Source organism: Carassius gibelio, chromosome A2 (assembly GCF_023724105.1).
Source record: "Carassius gibelio isolate Cgi1373 ecotype wild population from Czech Republic chromosome A2, carGib1.2-hapl.c, whole genome shotgun sequence".
NCBI classification, from domain to species: Eukaryota; Metazoa; Chordata; class Actinopteri; order Cypriniformes; family Cyprinidae; genus Carassius; species Carassius gibelio.
The window spans coordinates 27,710,690-27,738,035 of record NC_068372.1 but is presented as its reverse complement, the minus strand read 5'-3'; the positions used below and the strand labels follow the sequence as shown (position 1 = coordinate 27,738,035).

The 27,346-nt window shown below is 35.9% G+C and overlaps 1 protein-coding gene across 1 annotated transcript in view; it reads right to left on the bottom strand.

Annotated features, from left to right (window-relative positions):
- The window catches only part of LOC127935818 (semaphorin-6B), a 101,339-nt gene that overhangs the window by 5,824 nt on the left and 68,169 nt on the right, over positions 1–27,346 (bottom strand). The window contains exons 6-16 of the mRNA XM_052534012.1: positions 23,562–23,660; positions 22,049–22,139; positions 21,653–21,772; positions 19,832–19,920; positions 18,662–18,879; positions 11,803–11,934; positions 10,614–10,763; positions 9,108–9,287; positions 6,534–6,674; positions 5,123–5,200; positions 4,352–4,410 (exon numbers count right to left, since the gene is read on the bottom strand). Of these exons, the coding sequence (XP_052389972.1) occupies positions 4,352–4,410; positions 5,123–5,200; positions 6,534–6,674; positions 9,108–9,287; positions 10,614–10,763; positions 11,803–11,934; positions 18,662–18,879; positions 19,832–19,920; positions 21,653–21,772; positions 22,049–22,139; positions 23,562–23,660 (1,357 nt within the window). The remainder of the gene's footprint in view (positions 1–4,351; positions 4,411–5,122; positions 5,201–6,533; positions 6,675–9,107; positions 9,288–10,613; positions 10,764–11,802; positions 11,935–18,661; positions 18,880–19,831; positions 19,921–21,652; positions 21,773–22,048; positions 22,140–23,561; positions 23,661–27,346) is intronic.

Genomic DNA, 27,346 nt, shown 5'->3' with positions numbered 1-27,346 from the left:
CAAAAACAGCAACATGTTTCAGGGTCTTGAAGGCCAAAACTCAGTTTTAGGACTACTACAAAACACTGTAATGATTACAACTATTGACATGATTAAGCTCGGGAAGACTAATCATTTAAAAATTGACAATCAAATGGCTCACAAATGCATCAAAGAAGCTCCTCATGACTTATGAAGCGGTGTGCAATTGATCTATTGAGTTTCTGTACATTACAGCCCCAGCAATTGATCAGAAAACAAGAGACTGTTGACTACAGTCTCCCCTAATTCAGTAAACTAGTGTGTTTCAGTAGACAGGCCGTGGCCTTCAAGAGATTGCACTTAAAACTCCTGCCTCAAGAACCATAAACATGCAAACACCAATGTTAATCACTGACCATAAAGGCTGATTTATACTTCTGCGTGGAACCTACGCCGTAGCCTACGCATAGACGCACATCCTAAACCGCAGCCTACGCCGTAACCTGACGTGCACCTCTACAAAATCTAGTGCTGTGATTGGTCTGCAAGAACCCCTCCTTCCATATGTACTTGTGTTTTGTGTGTATTTATGTGCACTTTAATATATTTTAATGTTACACCTTTTTATATAAAATAAAACAAAGCAAAGAACAAGGGTCTTATTTATTATACTACACAGCATTATACATAACTAGTTGTCCGTGACAAACAATGTTGATCTGCCGTGATTCAAGTCTCAAAATTTTTTTATGATTTGATATTTATTTGCCCCTGTCGCGGCTATAAAACATTTGTGACGAGCCGCTTCTTCTTCTGCTTTTGTCGTGGTCCTGCAGGTTAGACCAGCAACATGCCCATGGACACTGCAGACTAGTGGCTTGCATGTGTACTGCACCATGACATGGACAACAACGCAGAAGTATAAATGAAAACTGATGCATAGCTTACGGCGTGAAGGCTACAGCGTGGGTCCGATGTACTGTAGAAGTATAAATAGGCCTTAAGTAACCTGTACAATTGAGCTTTATTCTGTAAATAAGAGTAGATGTAAGAAATGTTCTAACTAAAGGGGTCTAAAGAGATCATTCTGCACATTCAAAGAACGCAGCAGTTTTTGAAGTTGATGACTCATGCTTTTCATACTCTGCTTTCTAATCGTTTCTAGTGGAATTGGCGTGTGTGTAATCCTGGCCTTTCTCTTTCTCTCGTTTAATAACAGCATTTCTTGTACTCTTTCTTCTGCTGTTCCCTGTGAGATGTCCTTGGTTTTAACCTCTATGTTCTCAGTCTACTTCTTTTACTTTATTATCTCCCCGCTTGGCTTTCTTCTCGCTGACTATGTCTCCAATGCCGTTTATGTGTGGGCTGTTAGCCGTCTCAGAAATGAGAAGCTGTCAGACTCTGCGTCTACTTCAGTATCCAAATTAGTAAATATCTTGACAGTAAGAGGACTTTTAAAAGAACAGTTCACCCGAATGTGGACCCAAAACAGTTAGACTTCATTAAAGGTAAGTAAGATTTTTGAAAAGAAATTAATACTTTTTTATATAGCAATGATGCATTAAATTGATCAAAAGTGACAGTAAAGACATAAATAATACATTTGTATAATAAAAAAATATAATATTTTGAACTTATATTAACATTCATCGAAGAATCCCCAAGAAAAAAAATCTATTATGGTTTCCACAAAAATGTTAATCAGCACAACTGTATAAACTGTAATAATAATTCACAATTTGGCTGTATTTTTGATCAAATAAATTCAGCCTTGGTGAGCATAAGTACATACAACGTAAAAACAGTACTGTTTTTGTAGCAAATTTATATATTTCAGGAATCCTTGAGAAAGCAACTCGCTGCACTTGGCTGGATAACTTAAATAGCTTTCTAATGTAATCTGAAATAAACATTAACACAAACTCTGGCTATGGCCAATTTAAATGTACTTGGCTGCTTCTGTCAAACTCCAGCTGCATCAAACAGAGTGATTTCAAACAAGCTCTGAACAAACTTCTCTCTCTCTCTCTCTCTCTCTCTCTGTTCTGATCTTTTTTGGCATTCAGTGTTTCACTCGTCTCAGGCTCTTTAAAATATGACTGAACTTCTGTGTGATGGATGGAGAGAGCGAGGACAGAAGAAGACAGGCGTTTGATGTAGATGAGAGGACGGCTGACCGGCAGACTGGAGCTGTTTCAGCAGGAGTGCTGAGTTTAATGAGCCTGCGACTCGGGTTCATATATCCCAAACCCAAATCATATCAGACTGGCCAGACGACAGCCATTTTACAGATGCATCTATGGGCTCATTATATTATATATGTGCCTATACATTTCTTTTCAAGGATCTCTTTAATTAGTTCCCATTTACCTCTAGATATAGGGGTTACTTTTGTTCTAAATGTTAATTCTGTCCCTCCCTTTCCTCTGTCTGTAAATACATACTTCAGCCAACAGCTTTATGTTGAATGTTCATTTAAAGCAAGTAAACACTCTTACTGCATGTGAGGACTTAACACACTGCACAGTGATTCTGAGTTTCAGAAGTCTGACTCTCTGGCTATATTCATACAACCATATTCACCATAACACTGTGACTAGTGAACTGTATTGTACATATAATGCAGACGTGAGAGGTTTGAATTCTGTATGCACAGTCAATTCTCTTTGATAATTCACAATCGTTTTGAGTTATTCCTGCTGCAAAGACCAACATTTCCAGTCTGGTTTGTGCTGGTTTATGCTGGTTTAGTGCTGGGCTGGTGGAGTTTGCTGAATAAGGTGGTTAAAGTAAACTAAAACTGTTTCTGTTAATTCATATAAATATTTGCTGAAAAAGGCAAATCAGCAATGAAAAAACTAAAAAAATAAAATTAAAATAGGGTAAAAAATGAACAAAAATATCATAATTATAATAATACAGATTACAAAAGTGTAAAACTAAATTACTAAACTACTAAAAAAAGATACAAATAAAAGCTAATTCAAAATATGAATAAATACTACTAAATATTACTAAAATGATGCTAGCACACCAGCCTGGCCAGCACCACCACTCAAATTTCTTTTAGCAATATTTAATAACATAAAATATAATATTATATTGATATATTTTAAAATACAAACATTCTATTATAATATATTTTAAATGGAATATTTGTTCTTTTGTTTTTACAAAACCCACAAGACAAAATGAACTAATTAAAAAAACACAAATAGTATATATAGTATAATGTAAATTTGTATAAACTTGTGTAATAACAGTATGAATGTATGAGACGTTATGTCACACATTATGGCTAGTTTTGAATCAACAAGGTTTTGAATAACAAGACGAATTTTGCAGAATTTTGTCGAGTTGTGACATTTATATGCTTGCGTTTTTTTACAATTAAGTATTTCCCCGGTAGCCCCACTATTGCAGAAAACAAGCAGCTCAGTCATAATTACAGCAGAAATAACAGTCACTTTTGGAAATAGCTGCTGGACAGCAGGGGGCCTTGAGTCAAAAGGGGTAGAACCACTGTTTTTTACGCTAATGGAGAAAGTTGTTGACCTCAACTCCATTCAAACAGCACATATCAATCCAAATGTGCTCTCAAAACTCAGTTGTGTCCCCTAAAAGCTTCAGAAAGTAATAAAAAAGTGTCCCTCATTCTTTTCCTTAAACTGTGCGAAGACCCAACCCAAACAAGGCTTCTGTTTACCATATTTATCTTCATCGAAACAGATTCCTTGAGTGTACAAACTTACTAAGCCACTGAACTTGATTTTTATTTCATTCTGTGCCCTCTCACTTGCTCTCTTATGTAACTCCGCTGAATCTATACGGCTGCAGTGATATATAACTTCTTCTGTCTGAATCTGTTATGCTCAAGAGCTCTTGAAGATGAGACTCGAGAACCTCACTGCTGTTCCACATTCTGCTAAACCTGAACTTTGGAAGAAATGTAAGCGTTTTGAGCCATGAAAACTGGAGAGATTGACAGAGAGTGTTTCATATGCTGCCAGATTCGCAAAATGCCATTAAGAGCGGAAAGCGAATCTAAGCTTCTGATTGTTTGGAAATATTAACCATCTTTGTCTTTTTAACAAAGTAAACACTGTTGCCATCTTGTACCCAGACACCTCCTACTTTAAAGAAATCAATTAATTTCTAAAAAGAAAAGATTCAAGGCTCTGCTTGTCTTTCATTATCATCCTCCATCTCTCCCGAAGCAACCTGACTTTCTCGTGACTTTGACTGCTCGAGTAAAACTTTTGAATCAGATCAGAATGGATCTTTTCTGTACTGTTGAAGAGTTGCTAGAGAATTCTCTTGAGGAAAGACAGAGATGCTGAAGATAGACCAGGAAGCTAAAGGTCACATCCCAACAGGTTCACAAACTCACCGTCGCAGTCTCCGAGATGTGAGGTGTTTCCATATTCAACATCCTGCACGAAAGGTAATCTGCAAAAACGGATTTGAACACAAACCGCAAATTCACAGATTAGATACACGACACACATTTTATGCAAGTAAGCGACTGCAAATGCTTCTAGTTATGCGAACTCAATTTTATGCGTCCTTGCTTTTAGAAATGTGTCCGAACACAATTCAAAACACATTCGATGTCAGTTTTCTTTTTCAGGTCAATGACTGTCATGGCAGACAAAAAATGTAACTGTCATGTTTACCAAGCTACCTGAATAATAATACATCTGGTTTAAAGATAAACAGTTTATTTTTGTTTATATTAAATTACTTTTTTTATGCAAATGTAGAACTGTATAACTTTTATAATTGTAACATTTTGTTTTGTGAAAATGTTGTTTGAATGTTCTATGAATGTTATTTCTGAACAATGCAAACTTGAACGAATGAAAAGTAATGTTTTTGTGTCTAACTTTTTGAGAACATTACTAAAGTCAATATAACTTTGAATGAACTTTATATTAATGTTAGTAGAAGAACTTGCTGAATGTTTAAGAAACCTGTGTAAAAGCATTTGCATTTTGGTTGACAGTAGTGGCTCAGAAATGTAACTCTTCACCTTTAATGGCCAGAATTTGAGGGTGACTCGATTGCCCTGTTCAGTTGAGTTTTGAAGGCATGCTCAGTGTGCACAACGGGGCAGATATATTCATATTTGTGTAGAGTATGTTTCTGATTTCTAACTTACCTGGTGCCTGGCCTCAGGAGTGAGCAGGTACTTCCTCTGGTCCAGCCGCAGTATGGATCTCTGGATGCAATGCAATTTCTACACACACACACACACACACACACACACACACACACACACACACACACACAATGTTTGTCAATGTTATTACAGATGTCAATATGGACCTCCTCAATAATGAATAGAGGAAACAAAACTGGAGAACAGAAATCATGATTTATAGAGATTTACAAAGACTGAGAGAGAGAGAGAGAGAGAGAGACATGAGTCAGACATTCAGCTGCAGACTCATACTTTCTCATATCTGTTTCTCCAGCACTTCAAGGTCACTTCTCTAAAGACAGAACACACGCACACACACACACACACACACACATACACTCGTGTGTGTGTGTACAATGTTCATTTTGTATAGCAATACCAAAATAATATATAAAATAAACAGTCAATTAAATTGAATAGCACAATAAAAATAAATGATTATACCTAAATTTGGCGATGCTTTTACTGCATTTAAAAATAAAAGTAGCTAGATTTACATTCTGAACGGCAACAAATGTAATTAACTTTAATTAATTATTTGTTATTATTTTATTTTAGCCTTATACATAATTATCATTACACAATTATGATTTGTCATTTAAATTTATTCTATTTAACAATGCATTTACATTTAGTACTGTATTCTTTGTTCAGCATCTATTTATATGAGCTTGTGCAAGGAAGAAAAGGAGGTTTAAAATCTGTGTACAGTGTAAAAATGATTTACTGGAGTTGCAAATAATACAGAGATTGTTGCAGAATATTTGACAAGAAAATACTATTTCAGTCTTTCTACTTCAAAGTGTCATGGTAAAATCAATGTGTTACAATTAATTTTAATTATTAGTACAATTTACTAGTACAATTTAATTGTTTCTATACCATTTTTCATCCAGTGTAGCAATTTCTGGGTGAGTAAATGCTTTTTTTTTTTGGTTTACCACCCATGGCAGCACGGGCTGCTGGTGCAAGTGATTTGAGCGACACATGGTGCTGCAGACGTACAGTACATAGTGGATTGCCGCAGATGGTATGACTGCACTGTACCACATCCCACAAGACGAGAGAGAACGTCAGCAGACTCAATCAAAGCCTCTACCATTAATCACGGCTGAACTGCACCAGAACTTTACTGCTTCACAGGAAGAGACCGCTCCAAATGTGCCGTACGGGAGCCAGGCCAGAAGGAGTGTGTATGTGTGTGTCTGAAGGAAACTGTAAAAGCTGGGTCACAGTAATTGCAAAGCCGCTGTGCATTTGGGTGGCACAATTTACTTTAAGATGGAAAAATGGGAATGTGTGTGAATGAGAGTGCGTTTAATCAGTGTTCAGACTGAAGGTGTGTATGTGTTTGTGTGTGTGATCTTACTTCATGCATCTGGAGTGCAGTTGGCAGCGTGCGACAGACACTCTCACCACGCAGGAGTGGAAGGCCAGCAGGAGCGTGTGACTGGGTTTGTCCAGGGTCAGAGAGAGAGGCTGTCTCGCCTGCACAGAGTCATCACCGCACCTACACACACACACACACACACACTGAATTCATCAATACAAGCCCACATGCACTTTTACAACTTAACATTTCCTAGAACACGAATGCGCACACTCATTAAAACCCAACAACTTCACATCAGTGTGAGTCATGAGCACATTAACACACAGTATGAGCACCCACACTGCAGCAGGGCACAGACATACGAAAACATTTCACATGTGAGAAGGTTAGCCAATCACTACAGAGGTTATCTACATATAGAACTTACATACTGTATATGCCATTTACATGTAGTTTTAAAGATACAGTAGCAAAAAGGGGTCAGGAATTAAAAATGAATGAGTAAAACAAAGAAACCTAAAGAAATTTTCCAAAAGACTAATAGTTTGGAAAGTGAAACTGGGGACAGGTAAAACGTTCACTATAATGAATTAAAACAATAAAGGAAGGAAGAAAGAAAACAATTATACTTGAGCCAAAGCTATTCAATTATTCAAAATTCACTATTTATACACTTAATTGTGATATTGTGATGAAGAAAATTAATCAATATGAATTCCATCTTAAAAATGTGTATACAATCAAGAAAATTTGATTTAGATCATTTGAACTATTTTTAATATAATTTTACTAGATTATGTTTAGATAATAGGCTTTTTATTAACATTTACTTGAAATACTTTTGAACATTTCATTTTACTGACACTACAGTTTGAAATGTTTTTTAAAAGCAGTCTTATGCACACATAGGCTGCATTTATTAGTGGAAAAATACAGAAAAACAGTAATATTGTGATATATCATTAGAATGTAATGTAACTGTTTTCTCTCTGAATGTATTTAAAAATGTAATTTTAAAATGCTGAATTTTCAACATCATTACTCCAGTCTTCAGTGTCACATGACCTGTTAGAAATCATTCTAATGTGCACATTTGCTGCTCAAGAAACATTTGAAATAGAATGTTTGTGTAACAGTGTAAATATCATTACTGTCACTTTAAATCAACTTAATGCATTTTTGCTGAATAAAAGTATAATTTACCATACTGACCTAAAATGCTTGAATGGTAAATTTATGGACCAACACAGAATGCATTACCTATTAAATTTACATGAATTATAACTTTGTAAATTCCACTTCCTGTCATTTAACTTTAACTTCCTGTGGGGTGTGGCCAATTCAATTTCCAACTTGTGAAGGCAAATTCTTAAACTTTCTCTTTTTCTTCAGTAAGCTCCTGTTTTTTGGGCTGTTTGCCACTTTTTTTTAATAGTCACAGACATGCTATAAAAAAGTGGCAAACAGCCCAAAAAAATACAGACTAAAAGAGATTCATTCAGAGTTGGTCTTTTTCCAACACACATTAACTGTCAAGCTGCTAATAAGGCATTAAATTACTGCAACATCTCTGATTAAATTATGACACCAGCGTCTCAGAGAAACTCCCCAACAGCAGGTCTACAGATATCAGACATGTAATCTAAACACTGATAAATAGCTGGAAGACAAGTGAGACATATTACAGGAAGTTGTGTGAGAGTTTGGGATGCCATCCAGAAAACACCTGAGGCAAGCCAGAAGGTCAAGCAGACACAGTGATCTCTTTGTTTCAGGTGTGTGTGTGTGTGTGTTTCCCAGCGAGTGTGGCGTCCTGCTGAGAACATTATCTCAACCGCCACACAACTCGCCTCCATCTCCCAGCATGCATCTCTCTGAACCTTACAGTTCTTCCTCCAGACAGGTATTGCCTTTCATCTTCAAAACCCCAGCCATGTTTTCATCCATCTGAGCACCACACACACACACACACACACACACACACACAAATTATCAGAAACCCAGCTGATTCATTTTGCCTCCTTTTGCTTTTGAGGACATTTTCAGAGGAGCCGTTTTGTGGATTTATTTCTTCAGTTGCATTTGACACTGAATATCTTTTCCTTTGACATTGCTAAAGTTTTTAATCCAGGGCTAAACGTCAACAACAGTAAACAACTGCGGGGCACTTCTTGACAAAAACTGATTTTTGGAAGTCTGGAAACAGATGAAAGGATGCTTAGGACAAAAACAACTTGATCTCTGCTCCTGACTTTTCAATCCTGCAACAATCTGCCTTATCAGGGAAGGCCAAAAGTCATCAAAGTATGTCTGAATCCAATATTAGCATAACATCTTGTCTACTAAGCAGCTTTCATCTTTTTAGAGGTAGCATAGATTTATCTCTCTCGGGTTGTCATATTCTTAGTGTACACTACAGGTAATAAGGTAAATATTTTAACTAATAAATATCACCATTCTTTCCTCAGTTAATTCATGTTAGGGTAGGCGATTTCAGAGAGTCTAGCTAAAGCAATCTAGTTTTGAAAGCATAAGATCCCACCCTCGCTGCAGGCCACGCCTCCTGTAGCTTCTTGCCTCAAACTGGTTTCTAACAAAAAATCCCTTCACCTTTCTGGGTTGTATCCCTCCAGCTCTTCCAGAAAAATATTGGTATTGGAGTACGGGTTCTCCGGGATGGGCGTGATGAGGAACTTGAGAACGGTTCCCCTGGTGGATCCGAGGAACACCACAGTCCGATTGCGATGTGGGCCTGCCTCAGTGTCCACCACCATAGTGTTCAACTGGTACCTTTAAAATTAGGAAAATAAAACAATATGCACACATTACAGAAGCTTATTGCTTTTCTAAAACAGTTGCAACATCAATATGATGAAAGTAATGTTCCGACAACATATTTCATCATGCTAACTCTAAGCTGTTTACACTAGCCAAATAAAACAGTGCTTTAAAATCAACACGAAACTGCATTTGCAAGCCATTTTGCAACCATAATGTGATATTTTTCCAAGTGACACAGAATATTGAATAAGAAAAAAAATGTAACCCTGTGTTATTTCCCTACCCACACGGCCTAGTTACAATTCTGAGGAATAAAACAGTACATTCAGAGTCATTGAAGGTATTGCAATTTGAAAGACACATTTTTTTTTAATAGAACATTCATTTCTGAATTGTGCACCGGAACATTAAGGAAGTAAATAGGGTTTGTTTTGATTTGTTGAATTCTGCTGGCGGTCACAGTTTGTCATTTATTTTAGCTTCAAACATTAATCAGATTTTAGTGCCGCCGCTATCTGTTTTAAACCATTCTTGTTGTGTTATTCTTACTACAGCTTAAGGAATAATTAAAAAGGGATGTCAGAGATAAGATGTGTAAATACTCTCTCTGTTGAGACTTGAGAAGATTAGGTGTAAAAAGGCTTATTTGGATCAAAGTTTACAAACACAGAGGATTTTCACCAGAGTCTCTGATGGCTCACAACAACTTTTAATTTCTGAGTACTTTTACTTGGTTGTAATTGTGAAAAACCTTTACTTCAAGACATTGAAGTCTTTATGAGGAGTAATTCACTAACGTTTATTCAAGATAAACATTCAGGCAAAACGGTCTGTTATTGAATATGAATCAAATGAACACCAGAGAACCACTCTCTTTTGTGTCAATTTACTTCTTGTTATCATGAAGGAACCCAGTGGCCATTTCAATCAAATTTTTAAAAGTGAGATGATTTACAGCTATATTTTTTCCTCTTTGCAGAAAAGCTTTGCTTTGGTTCTGAAAGCCTCAGGCAATTTACTCTCCACAGAAGCACTTCTGGAGTTCAGATTCATATTTTAACTAAGGGTTTTTTCCCCCGTTAACCTTGAGAGACACTGTAGGAACGCTCTTAGCAGGAATGCTCACAGAATGATGTCCTTTTAGTGGCGGTGCTGCTACATTAGCCATATTACAGCAGAGCTCGGGCTCCTGATATCTCAACACGGCTTTTAGCAGGCCTTGAGAATTGTGTTTCACCTTTTCAACTCTCAGCAACACACTTCGTACAACAAGCATCTTGCGGTTTATTGATATTTTTCCATAACACCTGTGTTGAGTAGCTGTACTCATCTTACCGGACCATAGTCTTGACTATCCACGGTCTGTGTCCAAGCAAAGGTACCGCTTCATCCATCAGTGGATGAGTTTTGATGAAATTCAGCACTTCATCAGGAAGGGTGTTGGAGGAGCTGAATCTCGACCCCTGGACAGCACATCCTCCAGGCCTAGGAAAGTCAAATTAACGCTTGACATTTCAAGCTACAAACCAGAAGAAGACAACTAGATATCAAGCAGTCAATCAGTAGAATGATGGATAGATGGATGGATGGATGAATGGATGGATCGGTAGAAAGACAGAATTATTAGTATTAGATCAGTAAAATACAATAACATTGGATGAATGGTAGAATGATAGAACAAAAGATTGATGGATGGATGAATGGATGGGTAGAATCATAGAACGAAAGAGGAATGGATAGATCAGGAGAATGATAGAATGATAGAATGATGATGGGTGGATGGATTGGTAGAAAGATAGAATGATGTATAGATGGATGGGTGGGTAGAGGGATGGATGGATGGATGGATAGATCAGTACTATGATAGAATGATGGATGGATGGATGGGTAGAGGGATAGATGGATGGATGGATGGATAGATCAGTATTATGATAGAATGATGGATGGATGGATGGATGGGTAGAGGGATAGATGGATGGATAGATCAGTATTATGATAGAATGACGGATGGATGGATGGATGGATGGATCAGTAGAATGTTAGAATTAAGGATGAATGACAGATCAGTAGAATTATAGAACGATGGATGCATTGATGGATCGGTAGAAAGATAGAATGATGGATGAATGGATGGGTAGAATGATATAATGAAAGATGGATGGATTGGATAGATCAGTAGAATGATAGAATGATGGATGAATGGATGGGTAGAATGATAGCATGAAATATGGATGGATGGATAGGACAGATCAGTAGAATGATAGAATGATGGATGGATGGATAGGACAGATCAGTAGAATGATAGAATGATGGATGGATGGATAGGATAGATCAGTAGAATGATAGAATGATGGATGAATGGATGGATCCGTAGAAGATAGAATGATGATAGGATGGATATTAGATAGAACAATGGATGGATAATTGGTAAAAAATTAGAACGATGGATGGATGGATAGGATAGATCAGTAGAATGATAGACAGACAGACAGACAGACAGACAGATAGATAGATAGATAGATACCTGGGTTTTGGTACCAGTTCATCAGGTACAGGTGTCCAGATGGATTCTGGAGATTTCTGCTCCTTGAATCTGCCCTCAAACACACGTGCCAGCTGCTGCATGTCAAACGCACACACCGCCGAGCCGGGGATGCTGGGTAAACACAGAGAACAAGAGGGTCAAGACACAACACTGATCCAATCCACACCTCAAACACACACACACACACGGTCTGACACATTTTCTGACATAAAAATGATGAATTGTCAAAGCGACATGTCACAACAAGACTATTAGTTTTTCTGGAGCTGACAGACTAATTGACCAATTATCCTCTACTGCATCTCATTAGAGAGCATCTCCACAGCCATTCCATCAGATTGATAAGAACAAAAAAAATAAAAAATAAATCAATTAAAACGCAAATGTGATGCAAATTCAAGTGACTCAACAAGCTCACCATATTGGCATACAGCTATTGTATAGCGCATAGGCTTTATTATCCATATAACTATACAGCACACATTTGGACTGATTTTTCACCTTTTCGTGGTGCTTTTTGGTCACTATATGCTTTCAATGTATGAAAATCTGAAATATCTTCTATGTTTCATGAAAGAAAGAAAAACCTCTTTGGAAAGACATGATATTGAATAAACTGTGGAAAAAACTACATATTATAGCTTGATGCACATGAAACAAAAAAGAAATCATAGATCAGACACAGAAGGAAACTGTAAAATGAACTGCCAGGAAGAGCAAGTGTACAGCCTGAGGTGTGTGTGTGTGTGTGTTTTCTGGTCTGCAGGTGTTCACCATGTGTTCCAGGGCAGCTTGTGCCTCTCTCCTCCACTTCCAAACGGCGGGAGGTCAGATGGGCTGTTGAGGAAATTTGGATCCTCTTATCTGTCCAGATTTCAGATTTCAGCCCCAACAAGACCACAAACCTTATCGAAGACTTGTTGTGAACGTATTCAGCCTTGTGCAAAACATGAAATTATCAAGTCTGGTGTGCTCTGATGCATACACTGAAATTAATAGTTATACACTATCGTTCAATAGTTTGGAGTAAGAAATTCATTGTTATTTGATCAAAAGTAACAGTAAATATATTTATAAATTTGCAAATAAAATAAATGCTGTTGTTTTTCTTTTGTTTAAAAGATAATTCTGAAAAAAAGATCAGTTTTCACAAAAATATTAAGCATCACAATTTCTTTCAACAATGATAATAATTACCAAATAAGCATGACATTATTATTATATTAGAAACAAATCAGAATATTAGACTGATTTCTGAAGGATCATGTGACACTGAAGACTGGAGTAATGAAGCTTTACAAGCATCATACGAATAAAATATATATAAAATAATATTTCACAATATTACTGTATTTACAGTATTTTTGATTAAATAAATACAGCCTTGTTAAACTATAACAAAATCTATAACAAAAAAAATCTTATCAAGCCCAATATTTTTGAAAGGGATTGTTTTTAAAGCAATATTTTTATTTTATTGTCTTTTAAGTAAAATTTTCTAAGTAAAATTACCTACATTTTAATTTCTGAATATATTAGATCAAGTTTTAGACTTTTAAAAAGATTATAAATATTTTTAAGTTTCTTTTACCATAATATCACAAGTTATGCAATAATTTGTATTAAATAATAATAATAATAATAATAATAATAACTCCACCCTATCCTTTTCTTGGGAATATTGTCTAGATGAAATGTATAAATGAATACATAAATGTAGGTTTTTACTTGTTCTTAATTAAAATTCCCATACTATTAATCTTTTACAAAATCCCCTTAACTTAACTATAATCCCCTTAACACTATAATTTTGTTAGGAAAACAACAACAGCCCAAACAAGTGCAAATATTAACAATGCATTTATGAATCTTGTGATGTTGTGTGGATTGTAAAACAGGAGCAGGCTGCAGTCACACATGGTCCCATCAGCTGCTCTCAGAACATGTGTGTTTGGACCACGGTGACAGACTTGGCGAGTTCTGCCTGGTGTCCCGCTGGAACTGGAGAGAGAGGGCTTGTCTGCACCCCTCACCTGACACCAGACCTGCTGAGCCAACACTGGACAACATTTGGCCAAAACTGTGCCAATGCTGGGCCAGAGATGAACCAAACCTCACTGTCCTTTATCTTAAATGACTGGGACAAAACCAAGCCCCTGCACCTCCACCAAAACTCATAAAGTGTCTCTCACAAAACAAACTTCCATAGACTCAATCCCACAAACGTTGGTCAAAAACAGCAGGTTGGCTGGTTTTAGCTGTTTTATTATCATTATTATTATTATTATTTCATCAGAGAGGTTACTGTCAAACACAATTTTGTTCAAATAGCCTGCGAATGAGGTTTGTACATAAATCAATATAAATCAATATAATTAATTCAACAGCTGGAAAGCATCAATAAGAGGTTAATTAAAGTTTAATTAAAAATTGACCATTTCACTCAGTATTTTTGCATGCTATTTTATTTGTATTAGAGTAGGCGTAGTGTTATTTTAGTAATTTTTTATACTGTTACAGTTTTTATTACTATTTTGAAATTGCTTTTATTTTCATATTTCCAGATTTCATTTTAACTTAAATTTTTAGTCTTCGTTTTTAAAATATATACTTTTATATAGCTTTAATTTAGCTTATTTCAGTTTTTATTTGAGTAATTTTACTTAGTAATTTAAGTTTAAGCTTTTCATCTATGTTTATTTGACTTTAGCTTTATTTTAATTACCGAAAATGATTTCCAAACCTACAGTACATGACTTTATTTCTTGTGTGGAACATAAAGAAATGAGTTTCAGTTTCAGTCTCAGTTCCCACAGACTTCTGTTATACGGACAAAAATTCAATTCAATGGGAACCAAAACTGTTTGCTTACAAAGATTCTTCAAAACATGCTTTTGTCAAAGAGATTTGGAACCACATGATGGTAAGTAAATGATGACAGATTTTTGGTTGAAATATGCAGTGAGGAAGCACACTATTTAAAGCTTATGATTGTATAAATTAAAGCGCTATATTTGTAAACCAGACAAACGTTACTCAACACAATGAAACAATTTAGGGAAAATAATTGTGATGCAAGCTTGAATTTGAGCCAATAGCTACATTATCCTGATCACAATGAGAGTGCAAATCCACACAGTGACTAAATAAAACTGCAGCAGACAAGACAAGTCCAGTGCACTCATCACATTTGGACATGATGAGGTCTGTTCATTCAATTCTTATCATTTCATTCCTGCTCAGTTTCTCTGTAATATCCCCCACTAATACATACACATAAAATATGGGGTCTGATCTGTTTAATATGGGCTATTGGTAATTGAAAGGCTTTTGGGAATGAAGGGTCTCATTTGGAAAATTTGGAAAATGTGTGCAGATTGATGGACAGAGACGACGCAGTGGGCTTAGTGTTAATGGCCTGATTTGGAGACGGGCCTGAGCCCACCGCCTGCCGCCCTTATGGAGGACATCTGTGCCAAAAATTACACCAAATTAACAGAGATGTCACTGGATGGCATCTTGCTCTCCTTTACTGAGCTTGCCAGTGTAGCACAACCTTATAATTACATCAACTATTTAAAAAGAATAAAGGGAAAAACAATAATGTTCTACAAGTGCCATTAGGGCACTGACACCTTTCTCATGTCACCTCAGAAGGTGACTAAAAATGAAGGTGATTAAAAGAATAATGCACTGTTCTGACACAATGTGATTTCATTAGTACTGTAGTGTTTGCTAATCATTGCTCATAATTAAAAGTCTGCCTTCATTTACTCCCCCTCATGTTGTTTCAAACCTGCATGACTTACTTTCTTCTGTAGAACACAATTGAAGATATTTTGATGAATGATATTTGGAACAAAAACATTAGTGAATCCCATTGACTGTAATTATACTGGCAAAAAAAAACAACAGCATTAATATATGTATATATTAAATTTCACCTTTATTATTCCACAAAGAAAGAAAGTCAACATGTTTCTACACTACCTTTTAAAAATGTGCTCTTTATTTATTAATTTTTGCTAAAAAAGTGACCATTTTACTCAAGATGTTTTGCATGTTATTTTATCTGTATTAGAATACTTAATTTAATATATCTTTTTTATATAGTTTTTTTTATTCATATTTTCACTTTTCAATTTAAAATTATAGTTTTGGTTATTTTGTTATGTGCTTAAAATAAATGAAGTTTTTCATTTATTTTATTTTATTATATATATATATATATATATATATATATATATATATATATATATATATATATATATATATATATATATATATATATATATATATATATATATATAACATATAAATCAATTGTTTAAGAGTGACAAAGACATTTATCATGTTTTATGTATTTTAATATTTATTATATTTATTATATTTTAAATAAATGCAAATAAAAAATATTAATAAAATATTCTATTCATTAAGGATTTCTGAACATTCAGCTTTGTACCACAGGAGCAACTTACATTTTAAAATACATTAAATTGAATATAAGAGACTTCATTGAGCATAAGAGACAACACTGAATAATAATAATAATAATACTCCAAAATTCAGTTTTGATGTGCATTACCACTGCAAAAAATGAGACGTGCAGACAGGGTTTGAATAGGAGCCACTCGGCGAACACGTCTGAAGCCAGTAAGCTGTCAGAAGTTTGTGGCCTCCAACTCTAATCCAGCCAATGAGCTGTCAGATGCAGTGATCTACAGTCCTGTAAACCTCAAGCTAGACAAACCAGCTCTACTTTCACTCTGTTCTCTCTGGCACTCGGCCCTGGTCACCTATCGTCCACTGCTTTAAAGGCTTTCTGGCACCATGCCTGTGTAACTGCCCAGCCCAGTGGGGTCGAGGTGAACAGGCCAAGATCTCCTCATCACACATTTGAGACAGGACACGACGGGGGGCTGAGAAATGAGGACTAAATAAGAAGAATGGACAGGGCACAAAGCAGGAGGGGCTTCATGCTTTTTTAACGGTGGCATAGAAGCTCAGCTAAAACTCTAGTGCGAGTAACACAGCCAGACTAAGTGGTTACTAAGGTAAGGTGTTTAAAAATACATTTACAAAACAACAGTAAACATCTTAAGTTAAGCTAATGAGCTATATCAATTGCTTTATCAACTTTGTACTTTTTTGTACAATCGTATATTTTTTTATTCTACAATATAATTTTGATTAATAATAATAACTAATAATAAGCACTTCTTGCACCAAATAACAGAGTTCATTAGCCTAATTGTAGGCTGTCGTTGATGGTTGCAAAGAAACATACCAAATCTCAAAACATAAATCAGTTAACATTCAATAATAACAGTAACAATAACAGTAATAGCAATAAATAAAAAAATCACCAAAAAAATAAATACAATTATCCTATGTTTGGTTATATGGCTTATATATGGTTATTTGATGATAATCATAATACAAATCAAACAAAATATTCATAAATAAATGAAATGTGAATATTCACTACTAATAACAATGATCAGATTTAATAATTCTTGAGCTAAACAATAGACTTCATTATCCTAACTGTAGCGTTTTAATGGTTACCAGGTAAAATATACATATTAATATAGAAATCAGTTAATGTTCTATAATAATAATAATAATAATAATAATAATAATAATAATAATAATAATTTTATTTATTTATTTATTTTATTAAAAAGGTAGTAAGTCAGTCAAGGCTGTGTGTTACAGTAATTTTTAATATGGTTAAGAGAGATAAAATCACTGTTATTGACAGCTACTCGTGGCATATTGGGTTATTCATTGTTCACAATGAAGGGAACAAAATCTGGACCAAAATCGATCACAATATGGCCATAAATAAATGCATATATCAGAAATTTTGGGCACAAAAGGGTACAAACGTTTAATTTCATGAAAACTCCCCATTCATCTCATTCCTCTTCCTTTTTCTAAATAATTTGCTCTTCCCTTGTAGAAAAATGACCACATCTAGCAGAGCAGATAAAACACCAAAAGCATTCCCCTGGAAGCTGATGATGAAGCTCATTTTTATTCTAATCATACGAACACAATGAGAGGTAATTAGTGAAAATGGCCCTCATCATCTGCCTGATGGACTGCAGTATGTCATACTGAACACACACTCGTCACACACTTACTCTCTTACAGTGTGTTACGAGCACTCGAAGAGCTGACAGAACAACATGATCTAGAACAGAATCATTCTTTCTCTTTGATAAACCCATGAGCTCAGATTATCGGCTGGTATCTCCTGCCATCTTTCTTGCTTGCTTTGTCTCCGTACCCCTTTTATTCTAGGTCTACAGTATGTAAATGTCTGTTCTCTTTTGGGAGTTATTTCAAGCTTCATGCTGCGCCAAAATGCAAATTCAGTGCGGAATTCAACATCTAATCTTTGGTTTTTTAGCTTGTTCCAGTGATCATTTCTTTCGAGGTACTCCCAGGTATGCTGTGCCACTGTAAAAAAACATTTTAGATTTACTGTATGTGTCAATCATGAAATCTTTGGGACCTATTTTGAAATGTCATGCCACTATTTCCTCTGAGTGGTTTCAAAATAAAATAAAATAAAATAAAATAAATTTGAACCAGGTAAGTTCTTGAGAAATTCACCTTTACCGTGTCTTACACATAATAGTAAATGGACATATGGAAACTGATAAGATAATAAATGATTTGAGGAAACAATCTTCTCAGATGCTTTTTTTCTTATTTGCATCAGGACTGCATTCTGCATTCATCATTCAAACACCCTGATTGTTCCACTATAATGCTAGTGATCACACCGTCCTCTATATGATTCCTCCTGAATGAGTGTGTGTACCTGTTGGAGGGTGTTGAGAAGACCCCCAGGATGACGTCCCTGCCCTGCATGCGTATGATGGGGCTGGTGGACTGCAGCAGGTTAAAGTAGAAGTGCGAGTCTCCCGGGATCGAGCAGTTCAGACGCGCTTTCAGAAACGACGTCCACTGGCGCTCCAACACCCGCTGAGAGCCGCCCAAATCACCTTTACACACACGAGCCACGCGGGACACCATCACCTAATGCACACACAAACACATATTCAGAAAGAAAACAGTTCAGTTTTATTGCACACAGCTTCTATTCAGTTCTACAATCAAAGTGACTATTCAAAGGACTGCTTTTTAACCTCACACATCAATCGAGAGAATTCAGTCGTTTGACGATAGTGTAAAAACCTAAAAGAACCATACTCTGCTCTACTGCATTTTATTTGTTTTAACAGTCCAATTATAAAGTTGGTCAAGTCTTCTTGTGCCAAAAGCATTCCTAATGTAGTTTTACCCAAACATTTTCCCACTTCTGTTTCACTTAAAGGAACTGGAGAAAACAACATTATGGATAGAGTATAGACTTAGCCAGTATGAAGAAAAACGTATTAATAATGGACTGTTTCTTACAAACATGCAGCTTTTCACTTGATAAGATGTTAATTGATGGACTGGAGTGATGTGGATTATTGTGATGTTTTTATCAGCTGTTTGGACTCTCATTCTGACGGCACCCATTCACTGCAGAGGATCCACTGGTGAGCAAGTGATGAAATGCTACATTACATTAAAAGTCTGTTCCCAAGCTCACCTACATCTTTAATGGCCTTAGAGGCAAATTTTCATTTTTGGGTGAAATATTCCTTTAAATTAATTTTGTTATTGCTACCAGACATTTACAGTACTGTACCTTTAATATGTAAATGACCTCTATTATGATTGGCTGACCTCTGAGTACTGGGCGGTGCACTATCAAGTTCCTCAATACTGAATAGTCATGGATAGCTATCCATGGGCAGTCATTTATTAATGTGCAAGTTATGAGCATGACATTTTGTGAGGTTATCATATTTCACAACATTACACTTTTTACTGTATTTTACTGTAATAAATGCAGCCATCATAAGAATAAAAGACTTCTATCAAAAACAACACATTTTGAAAAACAGTGTAAATCTCTGTCTATACTCTTGTTTCTTACCTTCTCCAGGTAGTTGAACTCCATGGCCATCTCCCTGAAGAAGAAGTAGATATGAGGCCCCCATTCCACGGCGCTCACAAAATAAGGCTCTGTAAGACACACACACACAAACACAGGCTTTCACTTTACAGTCTGAGGGCGTCCTATGGAGAACTTGCAGCTCAAATAAGTAAACACTCATCAGTCATTATAAAGACATTTCATCTGAACAAACAACATATGCACAGTCCCAGACAGGGAGAGAAAGAGATATACAGCGAGAGAACTGAATGAGGCAGATATAGTCCTCATTAAACATGCATGTCCTCTTAAATAAAGCTAAGAGAGTGAAGTGAGGACATTTGAAGGTCTTGGCCTCTCTCTATCTATCTCTCTCTTTTTGAGCAGTACTGGATGTGTTTTATAAAGCAGATGCAGGTCTATGTCAGTCTCACTCCCTCAGTGATTCTTTAAAATTCAACTTATAGCTCTCCAGCATTCAAAGTTCAATCAGAGAGCTCTAAATTATACACACATCCAGCTTTTCTCATCTGAATGAAGCTCCAAGAGCTCCGTGCAGTTTCCTGTGGTTACAAGGTCTCACATATCTGTGAAAAACAACTCAGGTAAAAAAAAAAAAAAAAAAATCCATTTGGTTTTGTTAGCGCTCTCGGTATGTCTGGTGTGAAATCACACTCAGAATTCAGTGCTGTAAACCGCTTGCTGAAATTATTTTAAAATCCACAAAACACACCCCACTTCAGGCTGACAGGGAGATTGCAGAGCGACACGGATGAAACCCATTTTACCAAAGATTTCCTGAAACAACTTAAAAGGAACCATCCAGGTTCAGTGCAACTTTTGCTTTAATGACGGTTTATGTGGTTCGATGAACAGAGAATTAGTTTGGCTTTCCCTCATTTGAATCTGTTGCTGTATCACTAAAAATAATGTTGAATATTTGTAAGTTGTCTTTCTGAAAGGCCATATTTAGTGCCCAAAATATCATAATGCTAAAATCACTTCTGATTATGTCTAGTTAGTAGACATAAAACAGCATTAATTACTTTGGTAATACAAAGCCATAACTCTTTTTTTAATAATAATAATAAAAAAGAATACTATAATCACAATTAATTGCAAATATTGATGAAAAAAAGCCCATAAATAAGAAAATGTTTTAAAAATTACAAAAAAATGTAAACATGCTCATGTAAAATTTTTATTTTTAATACAATGAAACAGTAATATTGTGAAATATTACTACAGTTTTAAAAAGCTGTTTTCTGCCTGAATATATTTTAAAGTGTCATTTATTCCTGTGATGCAAAGCTGAATTTTCAGCATTATTACTCCAGTCTATAGTGTCACATGATCCACAGAAATCATTCTAATATGCTGATTTGCTGCTCAAGAAACATTATTTATTATTACCAATGTTGAAAATAGTAGATTTGCTTGATATTTTTTGTGGAATATTTTTTTCAGGATTTTTTGTTGAACAGAAATTCCAAAAGAACAGCATTTATTTAAAGCGATTATTGTGACATCATAAACATTATAAAATGTCAACTGTCACTTTTGATCAAATCTTGCAAATGAAAGTATAACCATTTTTTTTATTATTACTAACCCCAAAATGTTTGACTGGTAGTGAGTATACTGTACATTGGAGGGGAAAAGTGCATTAGGAATGTTTAAATCATTTTCCATTCTTTAAAAGAGAAAAAATTCTGTGTCAATTAAGAACATTCATAAAATCAAAAACAAAACAGATGACAAATAAAACCAATGAATTGATATTACCAAACATTCAAAGTTTTATTATGTATGAAACAGTACCTCTGAACCATTTGGAATCATGCTTGATCGTTCGCAGAGCAGGACTCTCTCCCAAACTGCGATAAATGACAGCGTCGATGGCCAGGAAGTCAGTCACTGTCCCCGTGAACAAGCTGCCCTCTGAGGTCAAAGGGCAGAGGTCAGCGGTCAATAACCAGAAGTGAGGATCGACACTGTGCCAGGATGATATATGTGCCAAAGTGTTCAAACAGAAAGTCCTTGAGCTTAATGATGTTAAGAAGATGGTAAACACATTAATGGAAGCAAATAAAACGAGGCGATATTAAATATTATTATGTGGTGCATCCACTGGATGTACAGCTCCCATTATCACAGATTTAAAAAAAAATGCTAAACAAATCAGTACACACTTAGCCAGGAAAGTGTGTGGGTTACCTGCAAACAGAGCCACGTTAGCGTGTTTGGGATCGTAAGGACATCGGGCCATTCCACTGATGGGCTCGCCGACCAGTTCCAGAGTGTCTCTCTGAACACACACACACACACACACTGTTTGTGATGACGGGATACGACACTTTCTGAGAGGATGAGAGCTGCTATAAACCACACATATCTCCAAACACATTCACAAGTGCTGCTATCTATTTCTACACGCTTCCAGCAACAGTCCAGAGTGTTAGTGAGCGTGAGACAACTATAGCACGTGTCCATTTATCTTACAAATAAAACAAACCTACCAAACTGTCTCCAGAAAGGTTTTTTTTTTTTCAATTTTATATGAAACAATAAATAAGCTCTGCTGTTGAAATATACTGTAAAAACAAAGGTTTGAAGATTTAACAACATCATGTGGTTTAGAATTGGTTAGAAATTCTGCTCAAAACAAAAGGGTGACTCTCATGAAGCATCCATGTGATTTTACCCCAAATTCAAAGGAAAAAAAGAAAATATATGTTGTATTAAGTAGATGAAGCATTAAATACCGTATGACCAAGTGATCATGTAAAAAAAAAAAAAAAAATATTTGGCCATTAGTGTATGGAAGCCCATTTCCGTCATGGATAAAAAAAAAAGGACTAGAATATATAAACTCAGAATTGCGATATAAAAAAAAAAAAAAAAAGTGATAAATAAAATAGCCACAACCATCTTTTTTATTTTTTCTTCTGTGGCTAAGAAAATAAAAAGTGAGATGTAAACAAAGTTTTGCCAGAAAAATAAATCTGTTCGAAATCTGAGTTTATATCAAGTTTAGTTTATATCTTGCTTATATCTTGAAACGAATTATGAGATAAAAAGTCACAGCCTTTCATAATTTTTTTGTTTTGTTATTATATTGTGGAAATAGGCTTCAATATTAATTCTTCATTTTCTTAATGCAAAATAGTTTCTTATTGTTTCCCTTTAAATTGGGGGTGATATATAATCCAGGCATGTTCCTAAAAATTCACCCACAAAACTATATACATATGCATTCATGCTTTCAATTCAATTCAAATGAGCATCTCTTCAGGTTCTCCTATGTAATTATGTGCATCCATTTATTGAGTTTTAATCATTACATCAATTAAACTTCAATCAATACTGATCCACTGTCATTACTGTTAATCCATAGTTAACATGCATATGAGCTCAACTGAACCAATTCTTTCTGAAGATTCAGTGGATCCGACTTAGAAAGCATTTCTGAATAACTGGACTGTAAAAGAACATTTATTTTAGTAGTAAAACTGTGAGGTGGGTGACGTTGCAAACAACACTGAATATGTAGCTTAATCAAAACAGCAGTATTAATCTAGATGTTTGCTTTGCTACCTTTTAAAACAATAAAATGCTGATGAATTTCTTCAGCACTATATGTAGTAGGATGAAGAGAATTGTATCTTGTGTTGTTTGTGTAGAATTGCGCTCTACATGTTTGCTGATGTTAAACTCAGGGGAGACTCACCGTGTAATTGGCACACAGCGGGTTGAAAGCGTTTGTCCCGCACACAAATAGCCCTCCATCATGGCTCAACAACACCTTAATATAGTTACGACACTCCTCCTGAAGGAAACAGAGAGAACAGACAAGGATTACTCTGGTCGAATTTGTTTATGGTTCATGTCCATTTACAAACTTCACAAAACACTATGGAGGTTGCATCAGATATATTTCGGTTTTCAGTATTTTGAGGTCAGCTTTTAACCATAGTAGTGAATGATGACATATTGTCATACTATAGTATTTTGCAAGGTACAGTACTTGCAAAATAACCTTGCAGGGAAGATGATATATGTCCGAGAATCTAGGATATTATGATGATTCCATGTCCGATGTACTATTCCATGAAATGCAATGCAATGAAATACCTTTATAAACATTATTGTCAAATTAATTTGCCCTGTTTATATTTTATTATATTATACAGCAATGCCTGAGAGCACATTGGGAATCTGGGATCCAAAATCTCTTTTAAACCTGAATATAAACAAACCATTTTAGGATTAAAACTGAAAGAGAGAGTGAGAGTTTGTATAATGATGTTATCTCAATTGGCATAAACACTATAGAAATGGGTATTCTTATTAATTATTGTGTGGAAACATCAGTGATGATATCTCATCAGTGTATTTGTTTTGCCAGACTGATCCTCTTTGAATCACAATGACTTGGCAGCATTTGACGTTCGTGTCATTTAACAAAGTCGTTTGAATCCTAATTAAAATTTGAGTGAAGAAGAGAGAGATGAACAAAACATTGTGTGTGTGTGTTGGGTCACACGTGAAAGGGTAAGAGAGGATGGACAAAAGAATAATGCTGAAAATATTGACTCAGCTTCACAAGTCATTTTCCCCCAGACGTCATTATTTTGAGAGCTGTGTTTGTTTTGGAAGACAGACACCAGATAATTAGGTCCCAGCTTGCAGCTCCACCACAGAGCCCACACTGTGGACATCACCCAAAAACACATTTTCCCCAGGATTTACATTGTATTTGGAATAGATTTGCACAGTTCGATTTAAACAGGAAGTAGCCGGACTTGAATGCATCACAATGTGGGTCCAGCTATAAAAGCAGTCCTGAAAGCTACTGGATAGCCAGCTGCGAACACTCATGCATCAGGAATGCCTTTGTTCCTTGACGGACATCAATGGAACGTTTTGAAGTGGTTTTGTGTATTTTGCTGAAACCTCTGCATGTGGGCCCCATCACGCAGCTCCACCGTAGGGCCCATTCACTGCTCTCCCCATTGAGTTTGACTGGGCCTCCTGGTGGAGCCGAAACCCGAGGGGGCCGACACTGAGGTCAGGCTCTTTGAGGTGATTAGCAGGACTGCCGAGGGTCTATGTGTTGTTACAGATGCAACTCCAGCGTTCACTGTGTGTGTGTGTTTGCACAAGAGATGTTGTTACAAATGCATTCAAGCTGCTCACAGCATTAAACACAAACTCCCTAGTGATAGATCAACTTACAGCGTGTGTGTGCATGTGTTTGAATAAGAGAATGGACAGGGACCTTTTCATTTTTGATAAGCTGAAGAGAAAGTGTGTGTGTTTGAGCATATACAATTACGCAACCTTTCACCTTTTATTATAGTGAGTATTTCCACCTGATTTGTTGAGTTATGCTCTAACATTACCACATCAACACTGCCAGTTTCTCACCTCTGTCTTGGTGATCATCAGGATACAATGCAAATTATGGTGGCAAAATTAAACAACCGTTTCCCGATAATTACCCACCAATTAGAAGACAATAGAGCTGATCTTCACTCTAAAACTGAACCCAGACAGAAATGTGTGTTGAGTACATCATTAAACAGCATTCACAATAAATGTAACTTCTCTCATGCAACATTTTCAAGTGCAACTGAATATTTAGCTCTGAATAATGTAATGTGTGGCAGGATATCTTGACTTTGTGTTCTTGATTGGATCGTAATGTAAGGCAATGATAGTAATGATGCTTGCTAAGGCAGCTAAGGCTGTTTTACAGAGGGAAACTAGAAACTATTGCTCATTCTTAGATGAGGAGAGATTAACTACTACTTTTCTAATTCTGCAGACTTGCAGTTTTTATCTGGTGAATGATAAACTGATTAGGAATGTAGGTGGACCAGGTCTCTTTCAGTTGGGCTCAGTTGATGTTCGCAGTAAGTAGATGAAACTGTATAAAGATTATAAACTTTTACAATTCAAGAACATTGTCATTTCCACAATGATTTTTCTACATGTTTAATATTTGTGACTGATGCCAGTGATTGTAAGTGAGGCTATGCAATGGAGAAAAAAACCTTCAGAACGAATTGAAAAAAAAAGACACCTGTAAAAAAACTATGTATAAGACGTTTAATTATAGATATTCAAGGAAATTATAGTGCCTTGAAAAAACACACTAGAGATGTTATAATTAAGCATATTACACAAATCTGAAAAGACCTGAGAAATGTCTACTCAGGCAAGAACACTTATTGATTTTTTTTTTTTTATACTCACTGTTTTGACAATTACTACCAGCACCAACATAATAGGACAGATAATGTTAAGCACATAATAAGAAAAACAAACCTTCTACATTTCAATAATTAAATAAAATCACCAGTATCCACAGTGCAATTTTAAAAAAAAATCAATTTTAATCATTAAGTGTAGCAGTTATGAAGTGACTGATTTGGTTTGTTTTTCTCTCTGACTGTCAATCTGCTCCAGGCGATGGAAAGTTTAATCTTAGAATGTTAGAATGTGTAAATTGCATTCCGGGGAATGGGGTGTTTTTCTTCATCCCAAGGCAACAGTTTAAAAGAAGCCAAATTCTGCGGGAAAAAATGGATTTGGCAACACTGGCCCAAGCAACCACCTAGCAAAGCTGTAGTAACCATCCAAAATGCCATAGCAACCCACTGGAGAGTTGCTAGGAACCAGCCAGAAGAGCATAGCACCTCAAAACAACTCTCAAAAAAAACACTCAATATAAAAGATCTAGTTGGTTAATATCAGTTTCCCTGCCCACAATACCTTGCTCACATCATCAAGATAGGTTCATCATAAACATCCCGCTGAACGTGAGCACAACAGTGTGCTGTAAACTCTCTGCAGGGGGTGGGGAGATCTTATGTTCCGCTTCATAAACTGTAAAATTGAATTCATCAGAGATGCACGCGGGTCGATCCGTACGCCCGTCTGAGGTGTAAAAAGCAGGATTCGCTGTGGGGAAGAGCACACGTGGTTCAGGTCTCTGTGAAACACTATCAAGAAAGTGTCAAGATTTATCCTTCAGATTAGAGTGTGTGATGAACTCCTTTCTACTCTGATCAAAGTCTGACTTCTCCTCCCTTATTCCCTTGCTCTCCTGTCTTTCTTCTCTCCTTCCTCACTCTCCACCACTCCTTGTTCTCTCTCTGCAGGTCTCCTTTCACTCACCGTTTCTCCCACTCCACTGGCTTTTCGCTTCTTTCTACACCAAAACCACTCGCTGTCAGATTAGTTCACATTCAACACTTAACCATTTAAAGATTCTCACATTTCTAAGGCCTCTAAATGATCAACATGATCAAAACTGTTGTTCCTTGAAAACCTGATGTACACCATCTACTGCATCCCTTCTGTCGTCTGATTTTAAGCAAGTAAAAGGCCTTTTAATATCATTTAAAAACATCGACCTTCAGTTCACAATTTTATATATATAGGGTTCACATACTTTTCACAAAACAAAGGGTTCACATACTTTTTCCTGCATTTTTATAGCTCCAA